At 48.2% G+C, this 11,082-nt stretch overlaps 2 protein-coding genes across 6 annotated transcripts; both read right to left on the bottom strand.

The window, feature by feature from the left end:
* Positions 1-625: 625 nt before the first annotated feature.
* Positions 626-5,626, bottom strand: LOC107321542 (myelin-oligodendrocyte glycoprotein-like). 5 transcript variants are annotated; one of them, XM_015878552.2, is made up of 19 exons: positions 5,403-5,626; positions 4,870-4,969; positions 4,170-4,511; positions 3,764-3,868; positions 3,434-3,454; positions 3,071-3,091; positions 2,709-2,843; positions 2,578-2,598; positions 2,317-2,337; positions 2,186-2,206; positions 2,062-2,082; positions 1,931-1,951; positions 1,804-1,824; positions 1,685-1,705; positions 1,559-1,597; positions 1,436-1,456; positions 1,308-1,328; positions 1,185-1,205; positions 626-1,096 (listed from the first exon to the last, which is right to left on the bottom strand). In XM_015878552.2, exons 2-19 carry the CDS (start codon positions 4,967-4,969, stop codon positions 774-776), a joined length of 1,296 nt encoding a protein of 431 aa, XP_015734038.1. In that variant the 5' UTR covers positions 5,403-5,626; the 3' UTR covers positions 626-773. The 5 variants fall into 5 exon arrangements, with proteins under 5 accessions (XP_015734038.1, XP_015734037.1, XP_015734039.1 ...); XM_015878551.2 differs by having other exon boundaries at positions 4,870-5,451; XM_015878553.2 differs by having other exon boundaries at positions 1,559-1,579; positions 4,870-5,448.
* A 1,936-nt stretch (positions 5,627-7,562) lies between these two features.
* On the bottom strand, positions 7,563-10,465 carry LOC107321532. The gene is made up of 7 exons (XM_032448008.1): positions 10,426-10,465; positions 9,732-10,073; positions 9,225-9,371; positions 8,834-8,913; positions 8,183-8,287; positions 7,670-7,780; positions 7,563-7,604 (listed from the first exon to the last, which is right to left on the bottom strand). Exons 2-7 carry the CDS (start codon positions 9,895-9,897, stop codon positions 7,563-7,565), a joined length of 651 nt encoding a protein of 216 aa, XP_032303899.1. The 5' UTR covers positions 9,898-10,073; positions 10,426-10,465.
* Between the last annotated feature and the right edge of the window lie 617 nt (positions 10,466-11,082).

The raw sequence follows: 11,082 nt of genomic DNA, 5'->3' as shown, positions 1-11,082 counted from the left end.
GGAGTGAAAGGAGGAGGGCCGTCCCCTGGGATGTGTGCTGGAAGCATTTAGGCTCCAGGCTCATCCTGCAGCTCCAACCCAAGCAACAAGCAGCTGGATGCGCTCTTGATTAATGGTTACCATCAGAACTACTGGGATGAGGAGCACGTGGCTGAACTGCCAGGAGCAACCATTGGGGCAGCTGTTGTTTCTTTGGGCGTTCAGTGTGAGTGATGGGGGTCCTTGTGTAGGAGAGACCCCCCACCATAGCCTTCTATGGTGTTCACAGGATCAGCTCTGAAGTGTGGGGCTGTTCTCATAGCACCAAGAAGGGACACGAAGGACTGCCATCGCTGCTCCCTCCTTGAGGAAGGATGGTGTGGGTTTTTGAAGTTATTCTTATAATTATAGATTTTTTTTTCCAGTATCCTTTATTTAATTTTCTTGGTTTTGTGTATTTTTTTGTTTATTAATTTCTTTTCTTCTTTTTTTGCTCCCTGGAGGGAGCCTTGTTTTACTGGGAATGCCACTCAGTGTGATAAAGGTCAGCTTGTTCTCCAATAGAGCCCACGGTCCTATCACTCAAGGATGAAGGCTCAGCATGTTCCATGGAACCAAACCCCCAATAAATGATAACAATCAATGATCCATTACAATAAGCAGGTATTCTTTATTATATGGTAGGAGCCAACAGGGTTAACAACCAAAGCGATTTTCTACCTTAGGTTCTGCATGCAGTCTTCTGTTTCCAAGTGTTATGTACACATTGGATTTCCACAAATCCTGATACATGGTCATGTTATTTCCCTACGTATCCATATCTTATCCAGGCTCTCTGCCTTCCTCCTGTATTCTTCCTTTCTTTGGTTTCTTACTTTCAATTGGATTTGAGTTGGAGGTCCCACATCCTCATCTCGGTGCTCCCTTGGGCAGCTTTGTCTCACAGAACTGCAGGGTTCTCCCTCAATACAAACACTGGCTCCTTTTGGTCCTGCTGTGCGTTTGCTTGGACTTATTGTGGCTTTGTTATCCTGTGCAAACTGTGGTCTATGAAAGTGAACTGCTGTCCATGCTGCATGGCACGTCTCATCTCTCAGTCGTCTTCTGGATGGTTCTTCTGGAACAGAAAAGCAACAGATGCTGAGGTGGGACAGCCTGTCATCCCATGGGAAACCCCACATTGCTTTGGGTTGGGGAAGACTCACCAGATGCTTCAGTTCGTTCCGCTGGAAAATAGAAAGAAAAGGAACACGTGATGAGTGGAAAGTCTCATCTGACAGCTCACATAGATAGGACCCCTTCTTTTTAATTTGGGTAGGAGCACTCACCCTGTTCTGCAACTTGGTTCTCTGCAAAAGAAACCAATAAACACATGATGAGAAGGGTCAGATGCTCATCCCATGGCTGATTCCATGGTAAGACCCCAAATTCCTTCATTGCAGGGAGAGTGACTTACTCAGCATGGGAGCACGTAAATCTGCAAAGGAAAAACAGAAACAGTGCGTGATGAGAGCAACATCTCATCCCAGAGATCACACAGGCAGTCTCCAGTGTTTTCAGTTTGGGAGGGTAGACTCACTTGTAGGTCTATTCTGCATCTCTGGAAATGGAAGAGAAACTCAGTGCATGGTCAGAGGAGAATTTTCATCCCATTTGCAGTCTCTTGGGAAGACCCCAAATTCCCTGTTTAGTAACTGTAACTTACTTGGATCAAAATTCCATTTATCTGCAAAAAAGAAAGAAGAATCTCTGTGTGATGAGGTTGGATACCTTCTCATCCCATGGGAAACTCCATGGTCCATTATTTTGGGAAAGAAGACTCACCGAATTTATTAGTTATTTCCACTGGAAAAGAAAGAGAAAAGCAATGCACGATGAGAGGAATGTCTCTTCCCAAGGCTCACACAGGCAGAGCCCCTTTTTCTTTCCTCATATGGGAGGGAGTTCTCACCCAGTTTTGCAGCCAGTGTATCTGTGAAAGGAATAAATGAGAAAAGCACAGTGAGAAGGGACAGACGGTCATCAAATGGCTGATCCCATGGGAGGTTCCTCAATCTCTTTGGTTTGGGGAGGGTGACTCACCCAACTTTGCATCACTACTCTCTGCAAAGGAAAAACAGAAATAATGTGTGATGAGAGGAACGTCCCATCTCACAGCTCACATTGGTAGAACAATGTAAAAATATGATTGTAAAGGGAGACTCACTCGACATCCTAGATAGCTCCACTGGAAAAGAAAGAGCAGAGCAGCATGTGGTCAGTGGGGGCAGCTGCTCATCCCACAGCCGATGCTATGGGGGGATCCAAAATTCACACAGCATATGGATGGAGACTCACCCAGCATTGCATCTTTTTTCTCTGCAAAATAGAAAGAAAGGAAATGCATGGTAACAGGGAGTAGGTTGTCATCCAATGGCTGCTGCCGTGCCCAGAACCCAATCTTTTTTGATCTGGGAAGTGGCCAAAGACCACTTTGGTCCCCAGAAGGAATTAAACCAATAGGAAGGAAAAAACAAAGCACAGTGTCTGCAGATGGTCAGAGAGAACAGCTTCCCATAGGAAGACACAATGTTCTTTGGTTTGTCAAATAAAACTCACCCAGTTTCTCAGCTTGTTCCACTGGAAAAGAAAGAGAAAAGCAGTACTTGGTCAGAGGGGGCAGCGGCACATCTCACTGTTGATGCCATGGGGAGATGCTGAATTCCCTTGCTTTGGGGAAGGAGACTTACCCAGCATTGCATCTTTTCTCTCTGCAAAATGGAAGCAAAAGAAATGCATGGTCAGAGGAAACAGCTTCTGATCCCATACCTGCTCCAATAACCAGACTCCAAATCTCATTATTCTGCTGAATGGCCAAATGACCACTTGTGTCCCAAGGAGGAATTAAACCAATAGGAAGGAAAAAAGAAGCACAATGTCTGCAGATGGTCAGAGAGAACAGCAGCCATAGAAAGACCCAAAGTTCTTTGGTTTGCCAAATAAAACTCACCCAGTTTCTCAGTTTGTTCTGCTTGAAAAGAACCTCACGTTCACCCCATGGTTAATGTCATGGGGAGACCCTGAATTGCTTCTGATTAGGAAAGACACTTACCCAGTGCTGCATCTTTTTCCTCTGCAAAATAGAAACAAAAGAAATGCATGGTCAGAGGGATGAAATTCTCATTCCAAGGCTACTCCTATGCCCAGACCCCAATTTTTTTTTTTGTCTTGTGAAGTGGCTAATAACCACTATGGTCCCAAGAAGAAATTAAACTGATAGGAAGAAATGGACAGGGCAAGAATTTTGTATGTGAACCAGTCAGGATCAACGTATCCCATTACACCACGACACCAACATATCCCAAGGCCCCAAAGATCCCATGGCTCCAGCACATGACATAAACCCAGCATTATGCAGTCTTCTATCAGTTCCATTAAAGGGACTCTGGTGGTGGAAGGGGCTGGAAGGACTCACTTAGCTCTTTGCTCTGTACCACTGGAAAACAAAGCAGAGGAAGAGGTGGTCAGCAGGGCAGCTTGGATTCGGGGGAATTCACCAGAGGATCTGGACCTTTCCACCTGCCCATGGTCCAGCCACGTTCCTATCCTCCCACTCTTCTCCTTTACCCCTTCCTCATTCCCAAAAGAAAGGCAAACATTATTTAATGAGCAATATGGGAATCTCAGGAAAAGTCCCCCTTCCTCCTCCTGTGTAGCTCCATGGAGCAGAGCTCAGCACCACCCCGACCATCCCTGTCCCTGCACAACACCTCCCTGCGCTCCGTCCCCTCTGCTCTCAGCTCACCTTGCTTTCTCAGGAGAAAAGCAATGATGAGAAATGAGCCAACCAGAAGTGTGACGACCAGACCCAGAGCCACCTTCCAGGGATGGACGATTTGGGAAAAGGGATCTGGAGAAAACAACGGGAAAAGGGTCCGGTGTACATTCCCGTACGTGGAAACACAAGACTCAGACTTTTCAAGTTCACAGAACACAAAGGGGCAGCAATCAGGGAGCACAGCCACTGATACACAAAGAACCCCTTCCCAGAAACCCAAACCAACCACCTCATCCATGCAGAATCATGCCCAAATCACACACTGTGCACCCGCTGCAACAGCAGCATCTCTTGTAGCAATTCATACCAGACCTCTTACAAAGGCTGCTTGTTCAAAGTCAGCTCTCCATGCATGGATACCCCAGCCACTGACCTGACACCTCCAGCTCCACCACAGCATCTGCATAGCCATCACCATCTTCCACAGCACAGATGTAGGACCCACTATCAGCAGAGCTCACTGCAGTGATGCGCAGATCCAAGTTTCCATTAGTCAGGCCATCCCTTAGCAGTTCTGTCCTCCCTTTATATTCCTCCATCTGCTCCAGGTCCAATCCATTTCGGTAGTGGTGCAAGAGCCCAGCAGACCGGTGCTGGATCCATCTGATTTCTGAGCTCCAAGCATCCTTGCAGGGGGACAACTGGCAGCACAGCACAACGTCCTGTCCCACGATAGCAGTGACATGAAGGTTTGGTGCCACCACCCTCATCTGGGCTGGGCAATGAGAAGGGCACAGAGAAATGGTGAGATGGTGGCTGTGTGAACGTGGGGGCATGGAGCAGCACAGGTTGAGTTGGTGTGTGCTCCATCCCATGTCAAAGCACTTGAGAGTGAGCAGGAGGGAGTGGGGAAGGATTTCTGGGGGTGGGAGCCCACTCACAACATGTGATAGAGGAGAAGAGGCAGAAATTGAACCCAAAAATCACACGTTTCATGAATGAACCGAAGTGAAAGCGAAACCCAAAACCCAAGCAGGGGTGGGTGCTGGGCTTGGGTACTCCCTGCCCCATGGCTACTCCCCGGCCCCACAGCAACACCAGTACCAGGCACAGCAGCCCCACAGGACCCTTACCTGATCCCAGATGGAGGAGGTGCAGAGCCACAAGATGAGCCAGGAGGGCCCTCCAGTGATGGGAGAAGCTGGAGTGTCTGCAGCCCAATGTGAAGCCCATCTGTGCTGGAAGCGAGGAGCAGGGAAGGAGTTGGGGAAAGTAGAGAGAGGAAGGAGACTGAGAAGGAGATGGTGGAGGAGATGGATAAAAAATGGTTAAACGATGAGAAAAGAAGACTCAGAAATGAGGTGGTGAATGAAATGGGGAAGGAGTTGGTGAAGGAGATGATGGAGAAGAAGGGGAAGAAGACTGGGAAAGAAGATGGGGAAAATACTGGGAAGTATATGAAGGAATAACCTGTAGGAGAACAGTAGGGTTCACAGGGTTACAGCCAGCAGGGGAGGAGGGGATGGGGTTACTCAAACACGAGTTCCATGAGCACAGCCAGCACCGCCTTGGGCAGTGCCGGTGCTCCTCACAGGCTGAGGGGAAGAGCAGGTGACCCCTCAAGGTTTTCCCTACAAGGAGCCCAACGGAGACAGAAACCCCTCACCTGAGCTGCAGGAAATGCACGGCTACGCACAGCTTCTACCTTTGCCCAGCTCCTACCTTTACTCACATACTACCTTTGCCCAGCTCCAGACTGCAATAATTCATTCAGAGGAACTTTACCCCTTTGGCAATGGGGCAGACAGTTGGGGACCTCTGAACCCCAACCTCCCATTGCAGCTTCATGCACAGCCCTGGGGCTCTGCAACCACCACCAGCAGCATGGAGCCAGGAGAAGCATTGCCATGGCACAGCCATGGGGTGTGCTCAATGAGCTTTCTCTGAGCCATACCCAAAGTGTGATGGTTTCTTTGGTCAATGAGAATTTGTAATTAACCAACCATTAATTCAGGAAGTATAGAATCCTTGCCCCCGTGGCAACCCCAGAGCCGCTCTTCCCATGGTGAGGGGTTTGTGGGGACATGGAAGTGTTTGTGGGGAAGGTGGGCAATGGCTTGGTGCACTCATTGCATGCAGTCTGGATTCCTTTAATGAAGGAGAGGTGTAATGGCAGGGAGTGAAAGGAGGAGGGCCATCCCCTGGGATGTGTGCTTGAAGCATTTTAGGCTCCAGGCTCGTTCTGCAGAACCTAGCCAAGCCACAAGCAGCTGGGTGAGCTCTTGATTAATGGTTACCATCAGCACAGCGGGATGAGGAGCACGTGGCTGAACCGCCAGGAGGAACCATTGGTGCTGCTGTTACTTTCCTGGGGTCCGAACAGAACTCTGGCATTGCCACAGGCCCCAGCCAAAACCATCCTGAGTAACATGAACATCTAATTCAGCTGGGAGGGTAGGATCAGACATACCCCATGCCTGAGCTTGTTTAACTGCCAGTTTTGCTTGTTGTAACGTGTCCTTTTCTACCTTCCCGCAATCCCATGATTGCCCCTTCTTTGTAAGTTTCTACAATGGTCTCAGTAGCTGCACAAAATGGGGTATAAAGGAGCGCCAATACTCCATTATACCCAAGAATTCTTGCAGTTGCTTTGATGTCGTAGGGACTGGAAACACCTGAACCTTATCTACTACCACACTGGGTAGTAATTTGGTTTTCCCAGACCTAAGTACTCCCAGGAATTTCACAGATAACCTTGCACGTTCTGTTGGTTTATAGCCCATCCTCTTTTCTGCAGATAAGCTGTTAACAAATCTGCTGCTTCTCCCACTGCCTCTAATGAGTCGGATGTCAACAGGAGATCATCAATATAATGATATAAATTGATATTATCTGGTTTCTCCCAATTAGCCAGGTCATGCACCACCAAATTATGACCATAGGTGGGAGAGTGCACGTATCTTTGTAGTAGGACCTGAAAAGTCCACTGCCTGCCTTCCCTTGTAAATGCAAATTGATTTTGTGATTCTTCACTTATCGGAATACTGAAGAATGCATTTGCTAAATTTAGGACACAGTGTTATGTTTTAATTTCTCTAATTAGTGTGTCCATTAGGGAGGCAATATTGGGTACAGCCGCATGAATAGGCAGTGTGACCTTATTCAGTTCTCTGTAATCTACCATCATTCTCCATGTTCCATCCGACTTCTGCACTGGCCATATTGGGGAATTATATGGGCTACGTGCAGGCCTCTTAATACCCACTCTTTTTAATTCCTGCACCGTTTGCATTATTTCCTCTTGCCCAACCGGGAGTCTATACTGTTTCACAATAGTGATCCAGCATGGCTTTGGCAGACAAATAGGCTCATGTTTCACATGGCCTCTCAATATTGTCTGTATCGCCTGGATACTAATACATCTTTGTCGGAGCCTGAACTCTGTCACGGTTGTGTGGAGAGCCATACCCCACAAGATATCTGTTCCCAATATATGTTATGGAACTGGGGCAATAGATACCTTATATTCCTATGGTGGGAGATGCCCAACCCCCAGTTTTACCCAGGTTTGGGTGACCAGAATGGTCTGTCCCCCAAAACCTCCAGTCATCACTCTTTCACCTTTAAATTTCATCAGATCTCTGTATATTATAGATGTTTCTACCCCAGTATCAACTAGGGCCATAACCTTTTGAACGTTCCTTCAGGACCAATATATAGTTACTTCTACGTAGGGCCTCTGGTCCCGTCTGGAGGCCCTAGGGGGACTGATGTCCCTCATAATGCCATGAATTGGGACAGACTCAAGTCTTTTAACTCCGATGTCTCAGGGATCGTGGCCCGAGACACTTGAGGCGGCCTCTTTTTCCTATTGGGAACAATGAAGTCCTCTAGATTCCAGGTTACCGTCTGCCATCGCTCTATAATTCTTACCCTCAGTTTTCTAGGGTAGTTTTGGAACTTTTCTTCATCCTTCAGTTGTTTCCACAGCCGAAGGAGAACGTGGTTGGGCTGACGGTCAATTTTCGCAAATTGAACGTCTGCCTGGAGGAGGTCATTGAACATTTGTTTCTGGGACACTCTCATGGGTCCTGATTGAGGGGTTCGCGGGGCCAATCTTCTAGTTTTAATTACTGGTAAAACCTCAGCCTCTTCTACCACTCTAATATTGCGCTTGGTTCGTAGGCGTTCTGTTTCCCCCAAATTGGCTACCAATTGGGCTGCCTGTTGAACCGCTGCTTCTGATGCTACTAACAGATGTAAAATGGAAACTAGTGTTCCATACATGTGCAAGGGAGCCAGTTGTAAAATTAGGTCTTTCATCCCTGCCGAGAATCTTACCATTTCAGGGCTATTAAACACGTCCTCATAGATGGCTTCTCACATACCCAATTCCATAATGTAATTTTGAAGGTCTTCCATAGAAGACCATAAACCTGTATTTACCGGCATATCAGTCTTGTTAGGCCAGACCATGCGGCAGGCAGCCATTAGCCAATCCACAATAGAGTGGTTTTCATCAGGGTCTGGGTCCCTCCATACAATCTCTGCCTATGGGCAGGATTTATCGTTATTGTTGGCAATTCAGAGACCTCAGGTCCACTGAGGTTACACCCTCAGCGCCTGAGTCCCATAGACGTAGTAACCAAGTTGGTACACTCACTCATGGCCTTTTTCTGAAACGCTGGACAAAGTCGATCAATTCAGTGGCCATATATGGGTGGGCCACCACATGGAAGTGTGTTTTGGCAGGGGTCCATTGATCAGGAGGCACCCCCGCTGGTCGGTCTTGGACCATTTTCATTTTTTGTGTTATGATAGGACAAGTCTGTAATGAGTCTGTCCTAGGAGGCTCTTCTAAATCAGCTTTAATAACTTCATTCTCAACCAGATCTGTTGTTTCAGGTACCTGGTTGCCATTTATTGAGATGTGTAGAATAATACAAAGAAGGTAACAGATATTCAAAGATTATTGTAAGGTGAAATAATACAAAGATGGTAACAGATACTCAAACATTATTGTAAGAAGGAATAATACAAAGATGGTAACAGATACTCAAAGATTATTGTAAGGTGGAATAATACATGAGTTTGTACACAATATTCAAGATTATTGGAGTGGTAGTTAAGGGGCTGGGAGGACTCACTCTCTGCTCTGTGCTCTCTGCTCTGTGCCGCTGGAAAATAAAGCAGAGGAAGAGGTGGTCAGTGGGGTAGCTTGGTTTGTTGGAACAACTCCAGAGGGTCTGGATCTTTCCACCTGCCCAAAGTCCAGCCATGTTCATATCCTACGAATCCTCTCCTTTTACCCCTTCCTTCATTCCCAAAAGACAGTCAAACATTATTAAATGAGACACATGAAAATCTTAGGGAAAATCCCTCTTCCTCCTCCTGTGTAGCTCCATGGAGCAGAGCTCAGCACCACCCCAACCATCCCTGTTCCTGCACAATGCCTCCCTGCACTCTGTCCCCTCCGCTCTCAACTCACCTTTCTTTATCAGGAGATAAACAATGAAGGATCTCTGCCTCCGGTTCTTTCTCAGGAGAAAAGCAATGATGACAATTGACCCAACCAGAAGTGTGACGACCACAGCCAGAGCCACCTTCCAGGGATGGACGATTTGGGAAAAGGGATCTGGAAAAAACATTAGGAAAAGGGTTCCTTTTTCATTCCCATCAGTGGAAAGGAAAGACTCAGCCTTGAGAGATGACAGAACTCAAAGGGTCAACAACCAGGGAGCAGTGGTACACAATGGCAGCAACACCAGCTTGGAAGAGGCGGAAGAGCAGCTCAGCATCATGTGCCCACTGCCACTGAGACACAAAGAAACCCATCCCACAAGCCCAAACTAACCACCTCATCCATGCAGATCCATCCCCAGATCACACCATGCACCCGCTGCAACTCCAGCAGCCCATGGGGCAATTCAGCCCCTACCTCTTCCAAAGGCTGCTGTCCTTCAGCTCTACATCCATAGACACCCCAGCCACTGACCTGACACCTCCAGCTCCACCACAGCATCTGCATAGCCATCACTATCTTCCACAGCACAGATGTAGGACCCTCTATCGACGGAGCTCACTGCAGTGATGAGCAGACCCAGGTTTCCATCAGACAGGCCATCCCTGAGCAGTTCTGTCCTCCCTTTATATTCCTCCATCTGCTCCAGGTCCTCTCCATTTCGGTAGTGGTGCACAAACCCAGCAGACCCGTGCTGGAACCATCTGATGTCTGAGCTCCAAGCATCCTTGCTGGGGGACAACTGGCAGTGCAGCACAATGTCCTGTCCCACGGTGGCAGTGACATGATGGTTTGGTGCCACCACTGTGAGCAGGGCTGGGCAATAAGAAGGGCACAGAGAGATGGTGAGATGTTGGCTGTGTGAATGTGGGGGCATGGAGCAGCACAGGGTGAGTTGGTGTGTGCTCCATCCCATGTCAAAGCACTGGAGAGGGAGTAAGAGGGAGTGGGAAAGGATTGCTGGGGGTGGGAGCCCACTCACAACGTGTGGTGGAGGTGGAGAAGAGACAGAAATTCTACCCCAAATCACATGTTTCATGAAGAACCAAAGTGGAAGCAAAACCCACGCAGGGCTGGGTGCTGGGCTTGGGTCCTCCTTGCCCCATGGCCTCTCCCTGGACCCACAGCAACACCAGTACCAGGCACAGCAGCCCCACAGGACCCTTACCTGATCCCAGATGGAGGAGGTGCAGAGCCACAAGATGAGCCAGGAGGAAAAGAGAGAGATTCCACAGCCTGCTGAGGAGCACCGGCTCTTGCCAAGGTGGTGGCCCTTTGGCTGTGGCTCAAAAAAAATTGGGGGAAACCCTTTTTTCCGGGTTTGGGGGGTTTTTGAAAGTAAAAAAAACCCCCCCCCATTCCCCCCCCCCCCCCCCCTCCCTTCCCCCCCCTGCCCCCCCTTTTTTTGGGCCTGGGTTTTTTAAAACAAAACCCCCCTGTGGGGGGAAAAAACCCTAACAACCTTGTTTTTTCTCCCGTGACAGGTTTAAAAAATTCCTTCATAATTTTACTTTCCCCAGTTTTAATTTTTTTTTCCCCCATCCTTCCCTTGTCCAGTCCTTCTTTCCCGCTTCTTCCTTCTTCCCATCATCTCCTTCGAACCAACTTCCTTCCCATTTCATTCACCACCCCTCATTTCTGAGTCTTCCTTTTCTCATCGTTTAAACCATTTTTTATCCTCTATACTTCCACATCTCCTTCCTAGCCCTCCTTCCTCTCTCCTTAACTTTCCCCATACTCCTTCCCTGCTCCTCTCGCTTCCACGCACAGATGGGCTTCAACATTGGGCTGCAACCACCCACTTTCCTCCCATCCCCGGAGGACC

Source organism: Coturnix japonica, chromosome 16 (genome assembly GCF_001577835.2).
Source record: "Coturnix japonica isolate 7356 chromosome 16, Coturnix japonica 2.1, whole genome shotgun sequence".
NCBI classification, from domain to species: Eukaryota; Metazoa; Chordata; class Aves; order Galliformes; family Phasianidae; genus Coturnix; species Coturnix japonica.
The sequence above is the reverse complement of the archived record's forward strand: the minus strand, read 5'-3'. Positions and strand labels throughout refer to the sequence as shown.

Bases quoted from the DNA above. Each gene is read 5' to 3' on its own strand.
- LOC107321542 (XM_015878552.2), bottom strand. From the start codon at position 4,969: ATGGGCTTCACATTGGGCTGCAGACACTCCAGCTTCTCCCATCACTGG. The intron at 3,092-3,433 runs GTGAGTCCTTCC...TCTATTTTGCAG, and splicing joins GGTACAGAGCAAAGAGCTAA to AGGAAAAAGATGCAGCACTG. The intron at 1,825-1,930 runs GTGAGAACTCCC...TTTCTTTTCCAG, and splicing joins TACACTGGCTGCAAAACTGG to TGGAAATAACTAATAAATTC.
- LOC107321532 (XM_032448008.1), bottom strand. From the start codon at position 9,897: ATGGAGGAATATAAAGGGAGGACAGAACTGCTCAGGGATGGCCTGTCT. The intron at 8,288-8,833 runs GTACAAACTCAT...TCCTGCCCATAG, and splicing joins CCAATAATCTTGAATATTGT to GCAGAGATTGTATGGAGGGA. The intron at 7,781-8,182 runs GTAAATACAGGT...GACCTCCTCCAG, and splicing joins CTAACAAGACTGATATGCCG to GCAGACGTTCAATTTGCGAA.